A 22,210-nucleotide genomic window follows, 5' to 3' on the forward strand; every position below is an offset into this window, starting at 1 on the left:
AAAATAAATGCTATGTTGGTTCATTTTTAAACTGACTCAGATATATGCATGTAGTTTTAATTTTATACCGTATCATGATAGCTGCTCAGAAAAGAAGAAAGAGAAGTTAGAAATCTTCAAGAGAAACAGAATTAGATTGTCATGGAGATCACCTACCGTGCACTGATGTAGGACAGGATTTGTCGCCTGCCATTAATCTCTGATTGAGCTGTTTATATTGGAACTGAAGTATAGCATGGTTTCTACTCAGTTCTCCATTCTTGGTCTCTAAATCTGTGATGTTTTTTAGTAAACCTTTCTTTTCTTCTAATAGGGCAGTGTAGTTTAGACCAAAGAACTTCTCCTCCACTTCTATTTTACTGACCATTTCCTTCATTTTGCCCAAGTACATGAAATCTGAGGAAAACCAAAAAAGTAAACATTTAAAGTTATCTTGGTTTCACTTTTTGTATTAACTTATTTTAAAGGCTTTTTGGGGCAGGAGGATACCCTATATCGTTTCCCTCAGTACAGTCTTTTCCTTTTTTTTTTCTGCTTTCCTCGATGTCAAGCTCAGAGGTTTTATCCAAAATGATACAGTTGAGGGAGATTGAGAGCTTGAAATTGAAGTCTGGTATTTATTGTTCCATAGCTGTAGTTTCTCCTTAGTTTGCATTGCCATGTCTTTTCAATCCACCAGATAGAGTAGAGATCGATGAGAAAAACAAGCAAGCATTACTCTTTCACTTTGCACAGTGTCATCTTCAGCACAGCTGCTGCAATCCTGTTAGTGGAAAATGCTGTTCTTAATGATAGCATGCAGGCTATACAGTATACCTGTATGTTTTGTATAAATAAAAAATAGTAAATTATATAACAATTTTTTTTTTTGGCACTGTGGCACAGCGGCAGCATTGCTGCCTTTTAGTAAGGAGACTGGAGGTTAGCATGTTTTCCCCGTATCTGTGTGGGTTTTCTCCAGGCACTCCAGTTTACTCCCATACTGCAAAGACATGCAGGATAGGTGGACTGGTAACACTAAATTGGCCCTAGTGTGTGATTGGAGGGTGTGTGTGTTTGCCCTGTGGTGGGAGGCACCCTGTCCAAGGTTTGTTCCTGTCTTGAATCCTATGCTAGTTGGGAGAGGCTCCAGCAGCCCCCGCAACCCTATTCAGGACTAAGGGTGTTAGAAACTGACTGACTGACATTTTTTTTGTTGTTTTGAGGTGACTTTAAGATAGTTGCAAATGTTTTTGTTTATTTTTGGGTGCCACCATCTTCTAGCTTTAATGTTGTGCAGCAATGGCATATTTTATTTTTTGGGGGCAGTTTCAATGTAAGTGCAATTCACCAAGCTTGGGTAAATAGGGAAGGTTATGTCAGGAAGGGCATCCAGTGCAAAATTTTTCCAGATCAATATGCGGATAACAATACAGATTTCCATACGGGATCAGTCAAGGCCCAGGTTAACAATGACCAGTACTGGTGGAAATTGGGCTACTGTTGAACGAAGAAGAAATGGAAGAGGGGAAGACGTATCCAGAGGCAGGAGGAGAGGAGGAAGGTAAAGAGAGTGGAATGGAGGGTAGGAACTTTGAATGTTGGCAGTATGACTGGTAAGGGGAGAGAGTTAGATGATGTAATAGAGAAAAGGAAATGTGTGGAAAAGACTAAATGGAAGGGAAGTAAGGCCAGATGGATCAGAGGAGGGATCAAATTGTCCTTTCATGATGTGGATGGGAGGAGAAATGGAGTAATGGTTATTCTGAAGGAACAGTATGTCAAGAGTGTTTTGGAGGTGAAAAGACTGTCAGACAGAGTGATGATTATGAAGCTGAAAATTGAATGTGTGATGGGAAATGTTTTTAATGCGTATGCCCAGCAAGTTGGGTGTGTGATTAATGAGAAAGAAGATTTCTGGAGTGAGTTGGATGAAGTGATGGATAATGTACCCAAAGGAGAGAGAGTGGTGATTGGAGCAGATTTCAATGGACGTGTTGGTGAAGAGAAAAGAGGAGATGAGGAGGTGATGGGTAGGTATGGTGTCAAGGAGAGGAATGCAGAAGCTCAGATGATAGTGGATTTTGTGAAAAGGATGGACATGGCTGTTGTGAATATGTATTTTAAGAAGAGGGAGAAACATAGGGTTAGGTAGAAGAGTGGAGGAAGATGCACACAGGTGGATTACATCCTATGCAGAAGAGTCAATCTGAAGGAGATTAAAGACTGCAAAGTTGTGGCATGGGAAAGTGTAGTTAAGCAGCATAGGATTGTGGTCTGTAGGATGACATTGGAGATCAAGAAGAGGAAGAGAGTGAGGGCAGAGCCAAGTATCAAATGGTGGAAGTTGAAAAAGAAAGACTGCAAAGTTGAGTTTAGGGAGGAGGTGAGACAGATACTGAGTGGCAGTGAAGAGTTACCAGATAGCTGGGCAACTAAAGCAGAAATAGTATGGGTGACAGCAAGAAGGGTGCTTGGTGTGACATCTGGATAGAGGAAGGAAGATAAGGAAACCTTGTGGTGGAACGGGTAAGTACAGGAGAGCATACAGAGGAAGAGGTTGGTGAAGAAGAAGTGGGATAGTCAGAGAGATGCAGAAAGTATACAAGAGTACAAGGAGATAAGGTGCAAGGTGAAGTGAGAGGTGGCAAAACCTAAAGAAAAGGCATATGATGAGTTGTAGTAGAGGTTGGACACTAAAGAGGGAGAAAAGAACCAGTGGGATAGACAAAGGGGCTGGGCTGGGAAAGATGTGCAGCAGTTAGGGTGATAAAGGATAAAAGATGGAAATGTACTCAAAATTGAGGAGAGTGTGTTGTGCAAATGAAAAAAGAACTTTGATAGATTAATGAATGAAGAGAATGAGAGAGAGAGAAGGTTGGATGATGTGGAGAGCTGTGGTTTCTATTACACACCTGAAAGAAAGAGACAATATATGTGAAAACATCATCTCACAAATGCAATATTATTTGAAAATGAACAGCATCTGATCAGCTGTAAATGTTTGGCATTTCTAAATGTTTGCTTTTTGTCAGTCTGATTATCTCAGTCAGACTGTATATTTGTCTTTTATTCAGTGCGCGCAAGAACATGCAGGTGGCCAGATGCTGTGTGCTACAACATGCTGGTGGTGATCAACGCACATTTTAAAAAAAGAAAGAGTCAAATATATGTGACGTTTTGAAGAAATCATTTTATGACACGATTTACCTTTATTTATTTACTTACTTCCTAAAGCCTAAAGTCACAAGTAGTGTGCAGAGGGCATGCTCAAAAATGTGTGTAATGCCACAGAAAGTGCCTGATGACACTTTAGTATGCAAGCAATGGTATGTGCATTCTTGCTCCGATGTAGAAGGGAGCTGAGTTTACCTCTGTTACAGCGCGTCTATGTGAAAACAGCAGTATCAGATGCGGGGGTGGGGTGTGTTTGGGCTTGTGAACACGGCTGAGATAATAAAACTGACTAAAAAAAAAAAAAAACAAAGCTAACCTTTACAAGTATCATAAAATACACTGGCTGTTACAGACTGAAATCAAATGTATGTTTTTATTCTAGAATAGTAAGACTAAGAGTAGTTTACTTCTCAAAACGGAGTGGTGCAGGATCGAACTCACGACCTTTTGATTCCCAGTTGGCAGCTATTCTATTGCGCCATGGAGGCTGTCACAATAAACAGGTGTCAATGTCGCATTTTAAAGCGGCTTTTTGTTTCTGGAGTTATATTTTTGAATAAAAGCGCAATTGTTGTGTTAGATTTGTACCTTTTGTGAAAGTATTTCTTTGATACTGCAGGCTTCATACATTATATAGTTTATACCTACATTTTGTCATCTACTACTAGAATATAAAAAACTTTTCTGTTTTAACAATGTGCTTACACAGATTACTGTAGAAACGGAATAGACATGAAATGCATGTGTTCCAAACAACGATCTATTATTTCCACTCTAAAACTCCACTTCACTCCCAGAAAATCAATCAAGGCATGAGCTGGGAGAAGTTTGTGCATGTTCTAAGTTGGTGGGGGGATGGAATAGCCGGCTGCTTGCTGCCTGATTTTATCAGCACATTTAGATGACAAAAGGCGCTGGTGGAGAGCTGTGAATGATTTTAAGAAGTGATTTAAGGTGGGACGGATTTACAAGTTTTTTCGTAGGCTCTGGTAATTCTAGTGTTAAAGGCAGGATAAAGTAGTTGGGGAAACAGCACAATTATAAGCAATAAGGCTGACAATTCTGCATCATGGCTATGCATTACACCATGAACTTCCTCATAAAAGGATGAAGGGTGGGCAAGCTGGACACTTTCTTACGTATCTTAAAATTTTTCTAACTAGGCTAATTTCATATCTAAGTCACACAATAAACAAAGCACACAGGTCATGAGTGCACCTGCAAAGTGATGATCAAAATGTTTCTGCTGTATTACTTTTAGATAGATAGAACTGTACAGAATAATAAGACAGAAAGATAGATTTGTAAAGCACTATATGATAGATTGATGTGAAAGACACTATATCATAGATTGATAGATGGCAGCTCCCCTGGAGTGTAACGGTGCTCTGGATTCCCGCAGGGCATCTTGGGACTTGGAGTTCGGTTGCTCAGCCAGGTTGGTTACCATGGGTGCTGCCAGGAGGAGCTGTGAGAGGACCAGAGGAGCCATGCTTTATCCATAGCCCTGATTAAAGAACTTTAATTCTCCGTCTGACCCGGGTCAAGGACTGTTGGAGACCCATCAAGTGAGCCGGAGATGGGAGGTAGAGGACAGAGCTTGCTGGGAGGTGTGGAGGAGAGATTTCAAGAATTAAATATTATCGTGTTTATTTGTTTATTGTGGTGGTGGTGCTTTGGGCACTATTTATTTAAAAAAAGAAATTAAACAACTTTTTGGTGCTTTTAAAACATGTTGTCAGTGTCTGTGTGTCAGGTTAAGTGCTGGTATAGTGCCATCTAGTGTTACATTAGATAAATAGAAAATGTTTCCTGGATGGTAGACATTACATGATCCTTTATTCAGAGGCTTGGCTGACTCCCAAATAATAAATAGTAGGCAATCAGCAAGCAGTGCTAATAACCATGAATGTCATACTTTTAGGGCAAAACAAAATGTGAAGATGTTAGCAGTTTTCATTTCAAAGAGTAGGAGATCCTGCAAGTTCACTAGAAGCAATAAGATTACACTCTATACTACATTGGAAACCCTGTGATCAACTGGCAGACCACTAACTGGTCCTTCAAATACAGCAGTGTGTTTGGGATTGTAAGGATATGTCAGGTTGCTCAAGGGAATACTCAACTGACAACTTCAGGCTTTCTCACCTTAGAAGTCATTCTAGAGGAATGCCCTAAAGTGATTCCTGACCTCAGTTTAAAATCCCTTTCTTTGAAGTTTAGAGCTGAAGTTGGAATAAGGAAGTCCTAACTAGCATGTGAAAGACAGGTTTATGCACATCTGTTTTTTACTTTTGTTTTCAATCTCAGCAGCATTTTCTGATAGTGGAAAGTGGGGACATTATACAGAATTTCCAGTGTGTTTTTTCATGAACTACTATTTTGCAGATTTTTAATTTTACTGTAACTTCTTGGATGTACTTACAGATGTATATTTCAGGTGATTTCTTGTATTTCCATTCTTTGTATCCATTCATTATTATTTAGTATGTTATTATTATTTTTTTTACTAATTATGAAATATTCCATTCTCTGCCTTTTTCAACTTCTGTTCTGTAGCTGGTTGACACTTTTCCCCTTTTATTTCCATTATTTTGTATTACTGTCACTTTACTGCCGGGCATTCAAATTGTGGTTTAACACTACTTCTATTATAAAAATATGATGGACTGAAGGTGGAATCAGATTCTACACAGGGATTTGCTACATTTTATAATTGACATTTTCATATTTGCTGTTATCTCAGTTATGATTATTGCTGCATTTGTAGGCTGTGTGAATAAGGCGCTATATAGGCATCCGACCCAACACAGATTCATGCTGAGGCACGTGTAAAATAAAAGCAACATTTATTTTTCTCTTCACTTGTGGGCTCTGTTCCACAGGCAATACACAGACCCAAGCACCAAGACACATAATCTGGCACTCTTTCTCTTCCTCCACCACTCCTCCCTGGCAACCTCGTCCTCCCTCTCCCGATTCTGGCTCCCAGAGTGGTGGCTGCTGACCCCTTTTATAGTTCACTTGAAAGTGCTCCAGGTGCTTGATTGCCGTGTTCTGGCTGCACTTCTGGGTGTGGTGAATACATTGCCAATAGGGGCTTCGGAGTCCCAGCTGCAGCACCCCCTGGCTGCACCCAACTCCAATTCCCGTGGAGCCCTGTGCGAACCCGAGGCACCTCTCAAACCCAAAGTGGGAGCCATCTAGCATCCAGGGGGAGGTATTGCACTGTCCAGGGCTGCTCGCTCTGAAGATACAGTGCAGGGGCGTCCCAGCTGGGCATGGACCCCGGCTGCCTGCCACAGCGGTAATGAACAAAAACACAAAATGTGTGCAGCAGAATTGTGTGATAATCAAAACAGTCCATTTGCAGAATTTTCTCATTGTGACTTGTATGAATGCCATTTTCTTTTAAGCTTCCATTTCTCACATGAATTACAATATATCAGTATTTAACATAATGTTTGTTTTATATGTATAACATCTGAGTGAGAGAATAAAATAAAAAAAAGACACTAACTTTGAAATGTACTATAAATTTACAGCAGCTGTTACAGACGCAAATAAAATGTATGTTTTTATTGTATAATATTAACAATAAGAGCAGCTCTCTACTCAAAAGGGTAAACTTGAGAAGCTGCCAGCATCCATCCCAGAAGCTCTTGATTGGGAATCAGCAGTTCTTAGCATTGTACCATGCAAGCTGTCGTATCAGCCATCTACCGTAACCTGCTTTCTTTTTTCGTCGGTTATATTCTTGAATAAAAGTGCACTTGTTTTGTTATACTTGTACCTTTAGTGAAATTGTTTATTTGATATTTGGACTTCATGCTTCACACCTTATACACATGTTGTAAATGTGGGAAGGGTGCGTGTGGGAACTGTTAACATTTGAATCTGATGATTGTATATAGCACGGAACTGACCTGTCTGTACTATTTTGTCCTCTGCATCTCCTGGAGCTGAAAAGAAATACCAACATGCAGCAACATGTGGACACTGGCCAAGATCGGAAAAAAAAAAAACAAACGCAGTCACATCATGACTACAACTGCATGAAGGTATGCAAATAAATATAATGTTGCATTAGTGCAACAACGTTTTCCGAAATGTACAATACAGGTCATAAAATGAATTATTCCAAATGTCATATTTATCTAAGTCTCTCTTTTTTTGTTAGAGCGGCTTTGACATCATGGATCAGAAGGCTCATACTAATTCAGCATAAACAGGAACATTCAAGAATAAAACTGAATAAAAAAAATTCACATCCAAAGTCATTCTCAGTCATGCACAACACTCACACCCACGTGCACAGTTTTCCCAGTCTCGTTCGTGCACAAGATCTGACACGGTTTTGAAATAAAGAGGGGGTATAACAAAACAAGTTTATACCTACCACGTCCTTATCTGAAAGATGGTGTGTGTGTGTGTGTGTGCGTGGAAGCTGGAACGTGAGTGAGAGAATAAAACTGAAAAAAAAAACTTTGACAAGTACTATTAATTTACAGACGCAAAACAAATATATGTTTTTATTGTATGGTATAAATGATAAGAGCAGCTTACTACTCAAAATGGTAAAGTTGGAAAGCAGCTGATATCGAAACCGCGACCTCTTGATTGAAAGACAGCAGTTCTTAGCATTGCACCATGCAAGCTGTCGTATCAGCCACCTACTGTAACCTGCTTTCTTTTTTCTTCAGGTAAATTCTTGAATAAAAGTGCACTTGTTTTGTTATACTTGTACCTTTTGTGAAAGTGTTTATTTCATATTTGTATTTCAGGCTTCACACATTATACATTTCATGTCTACATTTTGTCAATTATTACTAAAACATGAAAAATGTTTCTGTGTTAACAACGTTTTTACAGAGATTGTTGATGACACTGAACACACATGAAATGTGTGTATTCCAAATGACGATGTACTTTTTTACCCTATAAAGCTCCAGCACTTTACTAGAAGATAAACACTAAGCACTGAGAAACTTCTTTGCAAATTGAACTGCGGCGGTGGGTGAGGGGATGGGATAGTGGGCTGCGTGCTGCTTGCTGCTTAGTGGCACATTTACAGGACAAAAGACACTGAGGGAGAGGTGCGAATGGATTTAAGGTGGGCCGTATCTATGAGATTTTTCGTAGGCACCGGTAATTCTAGTGTTAAAACATAATTAAACATAACCAACAATGATGGATGGATTAAAAGGAAGAAGTCTACCTGACCATCATCATCATCAAGCCCTTCCGTGAGAATCCTAAATCCAAAGAGGACTGTTTCATTTATGTTAGGTAGAATGCCCAGAGGGGACTGGGCGGTCTCATGGTCTGGAATCCCTACAGATTTTATTTTTTCTCCAGCCGTCTGGAGTTTTTTTGTTTTTCCTGTCCCCCCGGCCATTGAACCTTACTCGTTTTTGATGTTAATGTTGATTTATTTTGTTTTATAATTGTGTCTTTCATTTTTCTATTCTTTAATATGTAAAGCACTTTGAGCTACTGTTTGTATGAAAATGTGCTATATAAATAAATGTTGTTGTTGTTGATAACAAGTGAATCTGACAATCTGAGAAATTGTTTAAATCATAGTTCACAAATATAATTTTCAAAATGTCTTTTACCAATATGAATTCCAAACTTACATTTTTAACAGTTTATAGCAGTTTAATACTTTTTGCTTTCATTTTTTTTTCTGACTCAGTGCATTTTTTTTTTTTTTTGCCTTTTTATTTGTGAAAGCAGCAAAATCTTACAGGAAGTGGGAAATGAAAGCTGTGGGTGCCACGGTTTTCTATCATTGATGTTGACACCTACAGCAGAAAATTCTGACAAAAGATTTTCTGTATCTGGCATTTTATACCATTTTCACTAATTCCTTCTTCTCTACATAGAAACAAGGAAAACCTGTCCTGGTGACACAAGCAAGATTCTGTCAGCTCACAGCTAAGAGATAAAAAATTATATTTGTTTTCCTTTCAATGAAAGTCAATATTAACTTCATTCACTTCATAAACTTAATTCAGTTCACACCATATAGCCAATTTCTGTAGATAATTAATCAGAGCACTGTACACACACAGTTCTCTTATGGAATAATACTTACAATACACAGCAAGGAAAGCCAGGGCGGCCATTAGCAAAAAACAAAAGAAGAGCAGCGCTTTGAACCAGCGGGCTTTGTTATCCACATTGGCAGAAGAAGCTGGGGCTGCTGAGAAAGAAAAGAGTGGTGAAAGTTAACAGAAAGTGTGATACCCCTACAGAATCAAAGTATATGTAAAATATATTTTTAAAAAATACATTGCTACCTATACAAGTAATATGTTATAAAATATTTCAGTCATAAATATGTTACAGTATCTTGCAGAATACTGAAATGTACTGTCAAATATGTAAATATTGCCATTTATTGTATATTGCAATATATTTTCCAAAATACTGCGGTGGGCTGGCGCCCTGCTCGGGGTTTGTTTCCTGCCTTGCACCCTGTGTTCGCTGGGATTGGCTCCAGCAGACCCTTGTGACCCTGTAGTCATGATATAGCAGGTTGGATAATGGATGGATGGATGGATTTTCCAAAATATAAATATATATTGTTCAATATACTATATATAATCACGTTTAAGTTCTCCCACGGATAAGTCAGGGCTTGATTTTACCGTATGTTTTCTGGTATTTTATAATGTCGGTCATATAAATCGAATGCAGAAAACTCAAGCTATTGATCCAAGACATTATGAAATACTAACAGACTGCCTTTTGTTTCTATGTATTGTGCCTACGTGACCACATGGTAATACCCGAACTATTCTGAAGCAACGATTGCACTGTTGTGTGTTTTTTGTATCTCACACTCTCATACAACTTCATCGTAAGAGCATCCCTAATCTACGATGGAGCGTTCAATCAGAAGAAAATATGAAGCTGGTTTTAAATTAAAAGTCATTGAAGCAGCAAAATAAATTGGTAACTGTGCTGCTGCAACAAAATTTGATGCGTCTGAGAAACGGATGTGAGATTGGAGGAGGCAAGATGTAAAAAAAAAAAGTGTTGCATTTTTGAACAGGCATATAAGTTGGGGTCTGATTTTATTATCGATTTTTCAGGTTTCAAGACACGACTTATATGTGAGTATGCCCACTTAATCCAGACCAGAGTTGCTGGCTGAAGCTATAAGGCACAAATATTACAAAATATTTTTAAATATTCACTAAATTCTAGTTATCATATTCTATACTCTACCCCAACAGCAGTACTTTGTATTAATTTTATCTCATTTCCTTTGGATATCACTTATTTTAATACTTCTAGAAGGCTTTCCTATGGAATGAAGCTTAGAGTGCCTCCTAACATTCCACCTAGGTATCAGCAAAAACCAAATGCAGCTGCTAAATTTGGTCTATCACAAGCAATTTGGTCCATGAGGTTTGCACATAGCCATTGATAAGCTACGGTGCTTTAGGTTCTGGTGAATCCCTAAGCAATGCATGGTACACATGGCACTATAGTAAAGTAGACACATAATACACAAGGGAAAATGATATAGATCTGAAAGATTTCATAATTGGGCTCCGAGAGTAGATCAAAGAAGGGACAGAGAAATATACAGAAAGTACAACCTGGAGCTTAAAATTAACGTCATTAGTGACCAAATAAAATCTGTAAAAAAACATGATATCTTGCCATATCAAAAAAGCTGTAGCAAATAGCACTCAAGACCACAAACATTAGTATCATTTTGTGTTACCCTAAAGATTATGAAAATAGAACTTGTTTGATAAATCTGAAAATTATTGCAATCTCTAAAGAGATAGAATACAAGAAACAATCTGAATTGTTTTCTGGGTTCTTCACTAAAATACTTAGAGATACTCTTAAGAAAAACCCAGAAGCTGAAAGAGCATACCACTCACCTGGCAAACATTTCTTATGAGCATTTATTGTTGTGTTCATAAAATTTAAAGACAAAGAATACATACTTTGCAGCGTGGCAGAGAAAGGCTTGCTGTTGTGCAAAGGCAATTCGATAACTGTTTTTTCCTGAGTTTAGTGTGAAAATAACAGAAAAAGATCATCTTAGAAAAGCTCTCAGCAGCAACTACATAAGATAATAAAATGTTACAGTATGTATTATGTATTTAGTTTGACTGAAGGTGATAACTGGATATCAGTTTCACATGTTTTACACACACGAAAAAGAGCATGAAACTTTTAGATTTGTCTCATATATTTTATAAATACAGTATAATGAGCTAAGTAGGGATAAAATGTGAACACAACACTGTGGCAGAAGGTATCAATGCTAAAATACTATATTAATAGTAATATGAAAGTCTGGCTAATATTGTTTAAAATTCCCCCTGGGGAATTAAGTTAGTGACCACTAGTGATGAACGAACCTCACGGAATTGGCTTTGCCAAGAAATGTTTGGGAACTTCACTGAACCATTGAATATTAAGACAGAACAAGGAACTAATCTAGCTGAGTGGATTCTAAAGATGCATGCAGTGGTCTTTTAAATATCCACGAGGAGCTCATTTTTGTAGCTCTCTCTGTATGTCATTGCATTGCCATTCTATTTGCTGGCTTTTCTAAGTTGTTTCTGAGTTGTTTTTCATAGGCGTCTCCATATTTTTATATTTTATTTATGATAATCATAAAAATAACTCTTAAGTACAGTGGGGGAGACAGCAAAATAAAACTAAACAACCAACATGATAACATGACTGTTAATAGACTATAAATGCATTGCTGAAGACTAATTTAATTCAATGTCAAAATATTAAAGTCTCACAAATGGGATTACATTACAAATTAAAGTAAAATAGTCTCTTCTGTTGCTTGATAACACTCCTCTTGTTTTCTTCCGCCTTACTAAAAAGTTCCCTATAGTTGGCTTCTCATTGAAAAAACTCTGAATTGTGGGGTCAGTGGATTGTGATACTACACCCTGTGCAGATGCTGTCACAGACACTTTAAACAGAAATCATTGGGCAATGTTTAAAGGTTATTATTACATTTTGATTGCGTCCAATTTTATAATTATATTGAACTAGTCACTTTATTTTTTTATCTAAATCAAGTATGTGGTTTATAGGGTTGCTTTGGTAAGATTTTGATTTTGCTGACACCATCACCGTAGGATACTGATTAGGCTGACAGCTAAAGTATAGAAACACGTGGACTTAAATGCGTCCAGTAGGGACTTTTCAACAGTTTTACCAACTGTGTTACATATTTGTCAGTGTGAGTAATCCAAGTTTGTTTTCAGTGATGGACACAATGAAAATAAACTGAGTTTTGTTTTTCAACAGTTCTGTTCACATATATGGGAAATGAATACCAGGGAGGCCTTCTAGATTAAATTTCTGGGCCTTCTTGCAGACACATAACACTTAGTGAGCTGGGCTTACAATGAATAAACATACACTTGGATAGACTGAAATGTGGAAACTCTCTTAAAGCTGTGCAGACACTGGGTAATTTCAAAGATATCATGAGCAATAACATTACAAAACAGTCATCACAGACAGAGGAGAGTAACATCGGGTTGTTGTAAAGCCGCATTCATCACAACAGAATCATCAGCAGGTCAGCTTGACTTTGCCTGGATGTGCAGAAGGGAGAGAGGCACCCAAAAGCTTATATGAGGAAAATGATCACTGGTGGCACATCAACACTGCAGTAGCATTGATAAACATATATTACTTGCTAGGATGTGAGTTGTAGTTATTTTGAAAATGTTTAATAGATTGGCATTGACTACATTTTTTGAGTCCAGTGACCCTATTGTATTAAACAAAAAACTTGCTTTTGTTCTTAAAAAATATTTAAATAACAGCACAACTGAGATGCTCAGACCTACCATCCAGGTGTCCTACTTTAATGTCCTTGGTTGGTTCTACTGTTGTGTAAATATCCTCAGTTTCTCTCTTCAGGGTGTTGTAGATGCTTTCCATCGCCACGTCTTTTCTTATCAGGTTAGCGACTACAAGAAAGAGGAAGACATTCTTTTGTTATTATTTGCCAGGCTTTGCAGATGACAAAATGTTTTTTCTAAAATCACGATGACTGGACACAAGATACTAATATGGAAAAGGCTAAAGTCAAGGCTGTTTTAAACTACATTCCTTCAGCAAATATTAAACAAGTGCAAAATTTTTTAGGTTTCACTAATTTATACATATTATGTTTTTAAGTTCTTACGTTTACATCACCACTTATTCTCCATCACCAAACCCTTCACTTCAGAAGTTGATGCCTCTACTATTGGAGTAGAGTACGATTTTGTCCCATATATTTCTGGACACAAGGAAAATGCATCCTTAGATTTTGTCTGCAGCAACAATGAAACAGAATTACAATGTTGGTAATTAGCTTTTATCACTAAAATCCCTGAAGCCTATGAAAAAACTCCTAATGCCAGGCCAGCTTAAATTCCCTCACACCTCCTCATTAGCGTCTTTTGTTTTGCAAATGTGTCGATCAGCACCAGCATCAGGCAGCCTGCCATACCACCCCCCACCGACGCAGCTTTAGTCGTACATCAAGTTCTCTCAACTCAAGTCTTTTTATCTGGGTGTGAGGTGCCTTGAATTGTATAAGGTAAATAATATATCATTATTTGGAACACATATAATAAATATTTTTTTTTCTACTACATAACCACTATAATTATATTTTAAGTGAATAATAAATGTCTTTCAAATATTTGAAAAGATAAATTTATGAAGTAATTATTAGTACATCTCATGTGTGTTCCATGTCTACAACGATCTGTGTTGAAAGACAAGAAATGTGAGGCATGAAATGGTGAACACATAATTAGAACAAAAGCTTTTTTCATGTTCTACTAATAATTGGCCAAATGCTGACATGAAGTGTATAATGTGTGAAGACTGAAGTCCAAATATCTAATAAACACGTTTGCAAAAGACAGAGATATAACAAAACAAGTGTGCTTTTTTTCTGGAATTTAACCAAAGTAAAAGAAATTGGGATAGGGTGTGACACACACACCCACATATACGGCTGGTGCAGAGATAAGAAATGCTGTCTTCAAGTCGATAGATTGTGGGTTTGGTCCGGGGTTGTTCATGCTTTAACTGTTTTGAGTAGTGAGCAGCTATTATTATTACTATTATAGATTAAAAACATACATTTGATTTATTTGAGTCTGTAACAGCCGGTGTAAATATATGATACTTGTAAAAGTTAGCGTTTTGTTTTATTATTCACTTTTATTCTCTCAGTCATGTTCACACTCCCCTCAATCTGACACTGCTAGTTTTCAAATAAATGTGGATGAGAGCTCTGCATCGGAGAAAGGGAACAGAAGCCCATCCCATGAGAAACGTCCAATCACACATAAGAACAATGCAGCTACACCAGGCGTAAAGGCAAAAGATGGCACTTTTTGGATGCAGCAAGAGGTTGGGCGTCATCCTGCCAGTGAATCTGGGAATGGAGAAATTGGTGAGAGGGTGTAGAATATCAATTCACAATTGTTATTAATCAAAAAATGTGCTGTATTGAAAAACTGTTAAAAGACTTAATTCCAGATAAACTGGATGGGATCTTTTTTTTCCAGTAGGTATAATTTTGTCATCACCTACAAACAAGAACATGAAAGCAGAAACTTTACCCTGCATGTTTGAATAAGTGGAGCCCTTAAGTTTACTACAATTAATTCTGCCCACTGAGCGATTTTAAGGAGCTACTTTTCTTAGTACTCCAGAAACTCTAAAGGAATATTAAGCATGCAGTACTTGCTGGTTTCACAGCTGCTAAGGATAGATTATATGTCCCTGTGAAATATATGTATTAGAATGGTGTGGCAGATGGCTGGGGCCCTTGCCCCACTAGGACGCCTCTACGATGAAAGGACCAGGAAAGAGGCAAAACCTCCCCCGGGGCACTGGAGGGCAACCCCCCTGGATTGCATCGGTTCTGCCAATGTCGGCGTTGGGGTTGAGGGGTTTTCGTTGGATTACCTGGACAGTTCTGAAGCCCTGGACTGCAGCACTTCTGCCACACCCGGGTTTTCTTCCAGCAGAAGATGACCGAAGAGCACCTTGAGCACTAACAGGTACAGTATAAAACAGGCCGCCTCACACTGTTCAGGGAGCCAGAGTTGGATGTATATGCATTCTCTGTAGGACAGTTGTAACATTTGGCTCTTATCAGTTGTATTAATGGGACAGGTCTCAGAGTTTTCACTGACCAATGCTCTCACTCCCTATTTCCTCTAAATTATAGATAGCAGACACAGGCATCAGTAATGTGGGATTGATTTTGTGTTATAATTAATAGATTTTACCTCACTAAGTTATTTTCATAACAGCAAAAGGTTATGTGCCAATAGTGTAAGACTAATTGAATGATTTTTCCCTTGGTATATATTGAGATTGACTTTATTTTATATTGTGATGATTTACTTGATGTAATGGATATGTTTTCAGTTGAGTGAAGGCCACAACAACAGCTAAATTAAATACGACTGTAGAGGATAGGTTTTTATTAAGGGATCTCTTTTGAACATAATTGACAAAATGAAAGGAAACTTATACATTGTGCTTACCACCTACAGGATGCACTTTGACCATTGAAAACAAACTGGCCAAGACGTAAACAGAAAGAGGATAAAACGACCGTCTCCCTTAGAAATAAAAATCAAAGAAGAGATCTCCTTAATATCTCTTTGGTTTCTCCTAGATGACAGTGAGATCAGAAAGAAACAAAATGGAGACATGTTCTTTTGTCTCCTGCTTCAAAGATTTTTCTCCTGAGACAAAATACCCTGGTAGTCTCACAAGGGTCTCCTCTTGAGTTTCAGCCGAGATCTTAGCAAAGTCACATGGATGGCTCAGATGTTCCAAATAGTGCCTTGCCGTTTTTCTTTCTTTTTTTTTTTTTTTTGCAGTCTTAAATTATTTTGATTGTGCGCTCAGTAAAAATATGGTGAAATGTATGGACATGTGTGCTTTTGTGTTTTATATTTTTATGTTTTGGGGCTGAAGCTAAGTTCCCATGGTTTATTTATAAATAAATACAGCAATTTTTATAAACTAAAGGTTGACTTTCATTTAATTTAAATTTGTGCATTTTTTCATATGTACTAATTTTATCATGTAATGTATTTTACCAGATTGAAATTGTTAGTGTATTAATAATATAAAAGTGATGACATTAACAGATTACACAGTATATATTTTAGCATGTTTGGAACACAATAAAAGATTAACTTTAGCTATATTTTTAAGACAAAAACAAAGTTATTTATAATGTACTGATAATTACATCATCAATGCATTTTTAACTATTTCAAAGACATTTATTATTCACTTAAAATATAATTATGGCACACAGACTTGTTTGCTACTTAAAATGTTTCTAGTTAAGGCATCATTTGTGGTCAGCTTTCTTCAGAACAGACCGCATACCTGTCTCGATATGGCTGCCGAGCTGTGCTCTTCATTGTGTTGTCCTTTTCAGTTCATGGTGTGAGATGGTCTTTCATCAGTTTAGTAAGAGAGAGAGAGGGTGAGGTAAAGCAAGCAAATGTATAGGTTTTCTGTCCAACTGCTAGAGCCAATGGGGCATTGTGGTACTTACAGTAAAGGCTTTTGATACAAGACAGTTTCAAATAGCCATACTTCAGACCAATGGGGGGGATAGAAAATCTTCACATCTGCCACCCCCCAAAGCCATTTGTTAAGGTAAAGCTTGGCAGTTAGACAGCCAGGCTTTCCTGTGGGGGTTGACTGAGAGACTTTAGCAGAGAAATATTGGCCAAACTTGTTTGAGGCACTTCCCCCAACACTGTCGAAAAATTACAAAGAGATTCATTCCTACAAGGGGGGAAGGGGTTCTTAAACCATCAAAACTTTCCTATTATTACCTGTAATGTAACACTAATATTACATTGCTTTGTCTAAGTTACAAATAAAGACATATAAAATATTTATCAACTTGTATGCTAATTTTCACATCACAACAAGTAGTAAAAAGAATTATACAAAATTAAATTGAGTTGAGATGAGCTAAGATCCACAACAGTTGTAAGAAAATGCAGTATATTGGAGAGCAAACAGCAGGGTAGTGCTTTAGGCTCTCTATGATTCTAAAGAAAGTGTGTTTTCTCCTATTTATAACATCCTATATTATTTAAATTATAATTACCATTTACCTTATAAGAGACAGAGGACATTAACGTTTAGACCTATTTCAAACCAGCCTTTCTTAAGTAAAATTCTAGAGAATGCAGTCATTATGCAGCTAAATGACACCTCAATAAACATGCTATTCTTGATAAGATTCAGTCGGGTTTCAGATCAAATCACAGTACAGAAACAGCACTCCTTAAAGTATTAAATGACCTGTGGGTAAATGCAGATAAAGGCCATTTATCTGTTCTCATCCTCTTAGATCTGAGTGCCGCATTTAATACCATTGATCACAATATTCTTAGAAATTGTCTTAGTCAGTGGGTGAGCCTCTCTGGCACGGTCTTAAATTGGTTTGAATCATACCTGGCAGGTAGAAAATTCTTTGTTAAGTTGTGGTAATTATGCTTCAAAGACACATGATATTCTATATGGTGTTCCACAAGGCTCTATCCTGGGTCCACTGCTCTTTTTGATCTACATGCTTCCTTAGGTCAGATTATCTTGGGGCATAACGTGAACTACCACAGCTATGCTGATGACATGCAACTGTATTTATCAATAGCACCTGATGACCCCGACTCTGTTGTTTCACTAACACAATGTCTTACTTGTGTTTCTGAGTAGCAATTTTCTCAAGCTAAATAAAGAAAAAATGGAAATTATGGTGATTGGCAATAATGGATATAATGATGTTATTAGAAATAAACTTGATGCATTAGGATTAAAAGTCAAGACAGAGGTAAAGAATTTAGGGGTAACTGTTGACTGTGACCTGCATTTTAAATCGCATATTAATCAGATCACTAGGACAGCATTTTTTCACTTAAGAAATATAGCAAAAGTTAGACCTCTTATATCATTGAAAGATGCTGAGAAATTAGTTCACGCTTTTGTTTTCAGTTGACTAGATTACTGTAACGCATTCCTCTCAGGACTACCCAAATAAGACATAAATCACCTGTAACAAGTGCAGAATGCAGCTGCTAGAATCCTAACTAGGAAAAGAAAATCCGAACACATTTCTCCAGTTTTGATGTTGCTACACTGGTTACCTGTGTCATTCAGGATTGACTTTAAAATACTGCTTATGGTTTACAAAGCCTTAAATAATCTTGCTCCATCTTATATATCTGAGTGTCTGACATCTTATATTCCAAATCATAACCTTAGATCCTCAAATGAGTGTCTGCTTTGAATTCCAAGAGCGAAACTTAAAAGAAGTGGCGAGGCGGCCTTCTGCTCTTATGCACCTAAAATCTAAAATAGCCTGCCAATAGGAATTCGCCAGGCTGATACGGTGAAGCACTTTAAAAAACTGCTAAAAACACATTACTTTAACATGGCTTTCTTATAACTTCATTTTAATTTAATCCTGATGCTCTGCATATTGAATTAATTATCATACTATTCATGGTGGCTCAAAAATCTGTACTAACTCCTACTCTCTCTTTTGTTCTTTTTCCGGTTTTCTGTGGTGGCGAGCTGCGCCACCACTACCTAATTGAAGCACCATGATGTCCCTACATTGATGGATTAAAGGCCAGATGTCCACGTGACTGTCATCATCAAGTCCTTCCATGAGAACCCTGAATACGATGAGGACTGATCATTTATGTTAGGTAGACTGCCTAGAGGGGGCTTGGCGGTCTCATGACCTGGAACCCCTGCAGATTTTTTTTTTTGCAGCTGTGCGGATTTTTTTTTTCTGTCCTCCCTGACCATCGGACCTTACTTTTATTCTATGTTAATTAGTGTTCTCCGATTTTAATTCTTACTTTGTCTTTTTTCTCTTTCTTCGTCATGTAAAGCATTTTAAGCTACATTATTTGTATGAAAATGTGCTATAGAAATAAATGTTGTTGTTGTTTTAACGTGTAGCAAAACATGAACATTCAGCAGACAGGGCTCATAATGTTAATAACAGGCTTCAAAATGGAAACTCAATACTGCACAGATCATTGTGCAGTTTCAAAGGAAAAGTCAGTAACCACATCACAGATCAAATGTCAGGTTAGTGACACTGCATTTATTACAATAGAATCGGTTTAGGGTCACCTTGGTAATAAAATATCTAAGATGATCAGTACCTACCCTCCAGGTGTCCTTCTTTGCTGTCCTGTGGTGGTTCTGCTGTGACATAAATATTTTCAATGTGTTCCTCAGGTGAGGTGTAGAGATTTCCCAACTCCATGTTTGTCACTGCCTACTAAGTGAGTCACCACAATAGTTGTTCTTTCTTAGTGAGCTCATGGAGGCTGTCTTTTCTCATATCAGGGTTGCAGATCACATGACACAAATACACGCACTAACATCACAGCATGGAGTGTTAAAGCAGAAAGAGACAGAGAGGAAAGAGTTTAGCAGCATCCGCTGATATAGTGCATTGCAGCGCCCACCACATGACAAACCACCTCAACCAAAGTTATCAGAACTCATACTTCCAGCTAAAGAGCAGAAGTGTAGCATCTGTTAAAGAAAAATGCTGATATTTCAATTGTCAGTCTGAGTCTCGGTATACTTTTTAGAAAATGGATAATAAGCAAGAGAAAAATGGCTCTATAAATTTGCTAATTTTCACAATTAATTTTTTAAAGGTAAAGCTAATTTTGAAGTGGTACCTGGCAAACAAGGTTACAACTATGATGATTCATGGCAGAAGGCAGAGCAAATGAGTAAGAAGGTTGAGAAAAAGCGAAAGATACTAAAGAGAGAGATAGAGTGGTAAAGAGAGAAGTAGAAGAGGATCTGTTTACTCAGTACCATGCTGCTTATGAGACAGGCCTAAGGAGACTTTCCAATACAGTCTTCATACAGTCTTGCAGATGAGCTAGTGTACTGGCTGGAATAAAAGGTTGGCTTCCTGTCTGGAAGGCACTCCTAATGGATGGATGCATGTTATCTGGCAGGGGTGTTTGGTGCTCCTTTTCCCAGTTAGGAGGACATAATGTCTTAGAGACAGACTTCCTTATAAGGCGGTTTGCTTGCCTAATACCCCAGGTGGCAGTGTCCCCCCTGCGGGGACTCCTGTGTGTAAGCCAGCAGGGCTGCCTGAGAGTTGTAGCTGTGATGGTCAGCCCAGTTGGGCTTCTTGGGTGCCACATGAGGGAGCTTCAAGGAGAAGACATCTTTAACATAAGAAGGTGCTTTCTGGGTGCAATGTTGTGGCACAATAAGTACTCTGGGGTCTGCCATAAAATAGGCTGCTCTGCCTCACCCAGGTGAGGTGGAGTCAGGAGAAGAGAAGGACAAAACTCATCTGGGTGAATTGGAGAAGTGGAAAAAATAACAGAAATAAAGGATGAATGGGAATTGTTTATTGAAGATGTCTTGGTGAAAGTATTTCATGAAAAACAGTATTTATTTGAAGCAGAAATTATATTTTTCTGGTTGTATCTTGGTTTTGGGGCAACTATATACATACATGTATTTTTTAAACCTGGTTGATCCTAGCAGACAGGAGATTCTTAATTCTTTATTCAATTGATTGTTTTCCTAATGAGTTGCATGGAAGGTATTGCTCTTTTATTATCTTTTTTATTTCATTTTTTGTGACTAAATTGCTTTAAAAATGTATACAGTATATTTAAACTGCATATAAAGTATTCAGATGATTTCATTCTTTGACATTTTGTTATGTGGCAGACCTATGAAAAAATCATTTAAATTATTTCAATTTTCCTCACCTCCCACCTACCTGTATTCCAAAAAAAATATTGATCAGTCTTGAGGACTCAGACAGCATTTCTGGAATATATAAAAACATGTTACAGTCCCTCCCTTTCAAAGAGAGCAGAGTGCAGTGGGAGAAGGATCTCTCACTCAACATTTTAGAAAAGGAGTGGAAGGTAGCCATGCACAGAATTCACTCAAGCGCCATATGCGCAAAACATACAATTATTTAATTTAAAATTTAATATTGAGTGCATCTGTCTCGTTTAAAATTGTCCAAAATGTTTCCCAGGCAAGATCCAACCTGCGAACGTTGCAATCAAGTTCCAGCCTCAGTGGGTCATATGTATTGATGTGACAAGATTCACACACCTGGATATGGGGATTTTCTGCCATTGTTCTCTGCAGATCCTCTCAAGGTCTGTCAGGTTGAATAGAGACCATCGCTGCACACTTATTTTTAGGTCTCTCCAGAGATGGTCAATTGAGTTCATGTTAGGACTCATACTAATCCACTTAAGGACATTCCAGGAGTTGTCTCTAAGCTATTTCTCTGTTGTCTTTAATTAGTGTTCTGTTCAAAGGTGAACCTTCAGCCCAGTCTGATATCTAGCATGCTGTGGAACAAGTTTTCATTGAAGATATCTCTGTTTTTTCTCTGTTCAGCTCTCCTTCAACTGTGACTACCCTCCTAGTCCCTACCACTGTAAAAACAACCCCACAGAATAATGCTGTCACTACCATGCTTCTTTGTTGGAATGGTATGTCACAGATGATCGTTGGTGCTTGGTTTTCTCCAGATACAATATTTAGAGTAAAGACCAAACAGTTTAATTTTGACTTCCTCAGAACAGAGATTATTGTTTCTCAAAGTCTAAGACTCCTTATGTGCCTTTTTGCAAACTCTAGCCAAACATTCATTTGTCTTTCACTGAGGAGAGGCTTCTGTCTGTTTACCCTGCCATAAATCTCAAATTGGTGGAGTGTTGCAGTGATGATTGTGCAACCAGAGTGACAGTTATGTTCTTGTTCACCTCTCTTACCAGTCCCTCCTGCTCCAATTGCTCAATTTGGCTGGGTAGCCAGCTCTAGGTAAAGTCATGGTTGTTTCAGACTTCATCCATTTAAAAATTTTGGAAGCCACCGTCCTTCTGGGAACCTTCAATGTTGCAGACTTTTTTTTTGCAGGACTCTCAGATCTATGCCTCAATACAATTCT

The 22,210-nt window shown here is 37.8% G+C and overlaps 1 protein-coding gene across 2 annotated transcripts in view; it reads right to left on the bottom strand.

The window, feature by feature from the left end:
- The window catches only part of LOC120528679 (C-type lectin domain family 4 member F-like), a 45,507-nt gene extending 25,961 nt beyond the window's left edge, over positions 1-19,546 (bottom strand). The window contains exons 1-4 of one of the 2 annotated variants that reach the window (XM_039752843.1): positions 19,414-19,546; positions 13,020-13,142; positions 9,257-9,361; positions 157-396 (exon numbers count right to left, since the gene is read on the bottom strand). In XM_039752843.1, the coding sequence (XP_039608777.1) occupies positions 157-396; positions 9,257-9,361; positions 13,020-13,142; positions 19,414-19,513 (568 nt within the window). In that variant the 5' untranslated portion in view covers positions 19,514-19,546. Of the gene's footprint in view, positions 1-156; positions 397-9,256; positions 9,365-13,019; positions 13,143-19,413 lie in introns of both variants that reach the window. The other variant, XM_039752842.1, reaches the window with a different exon arrangement.
- Between the last annotated feature and the right edge of the window lie 2,664 nt (positions 19,547-22,210).

Source organism: Polypterus senegalus, chromosome 4 (assembly GCF_016835505.1).
Source record: "Polypterus senegalus isolate Bchr_013 chromosome 4, ASM1683550v1, whole genome shotgun sequence".
Classification (NCBI taxonomy): Eukaryota; Metazoa; Chordata; class Cladistia; order Polypteriformes; family Polypteridae; genus Polypterus; species Polypterus senegalus.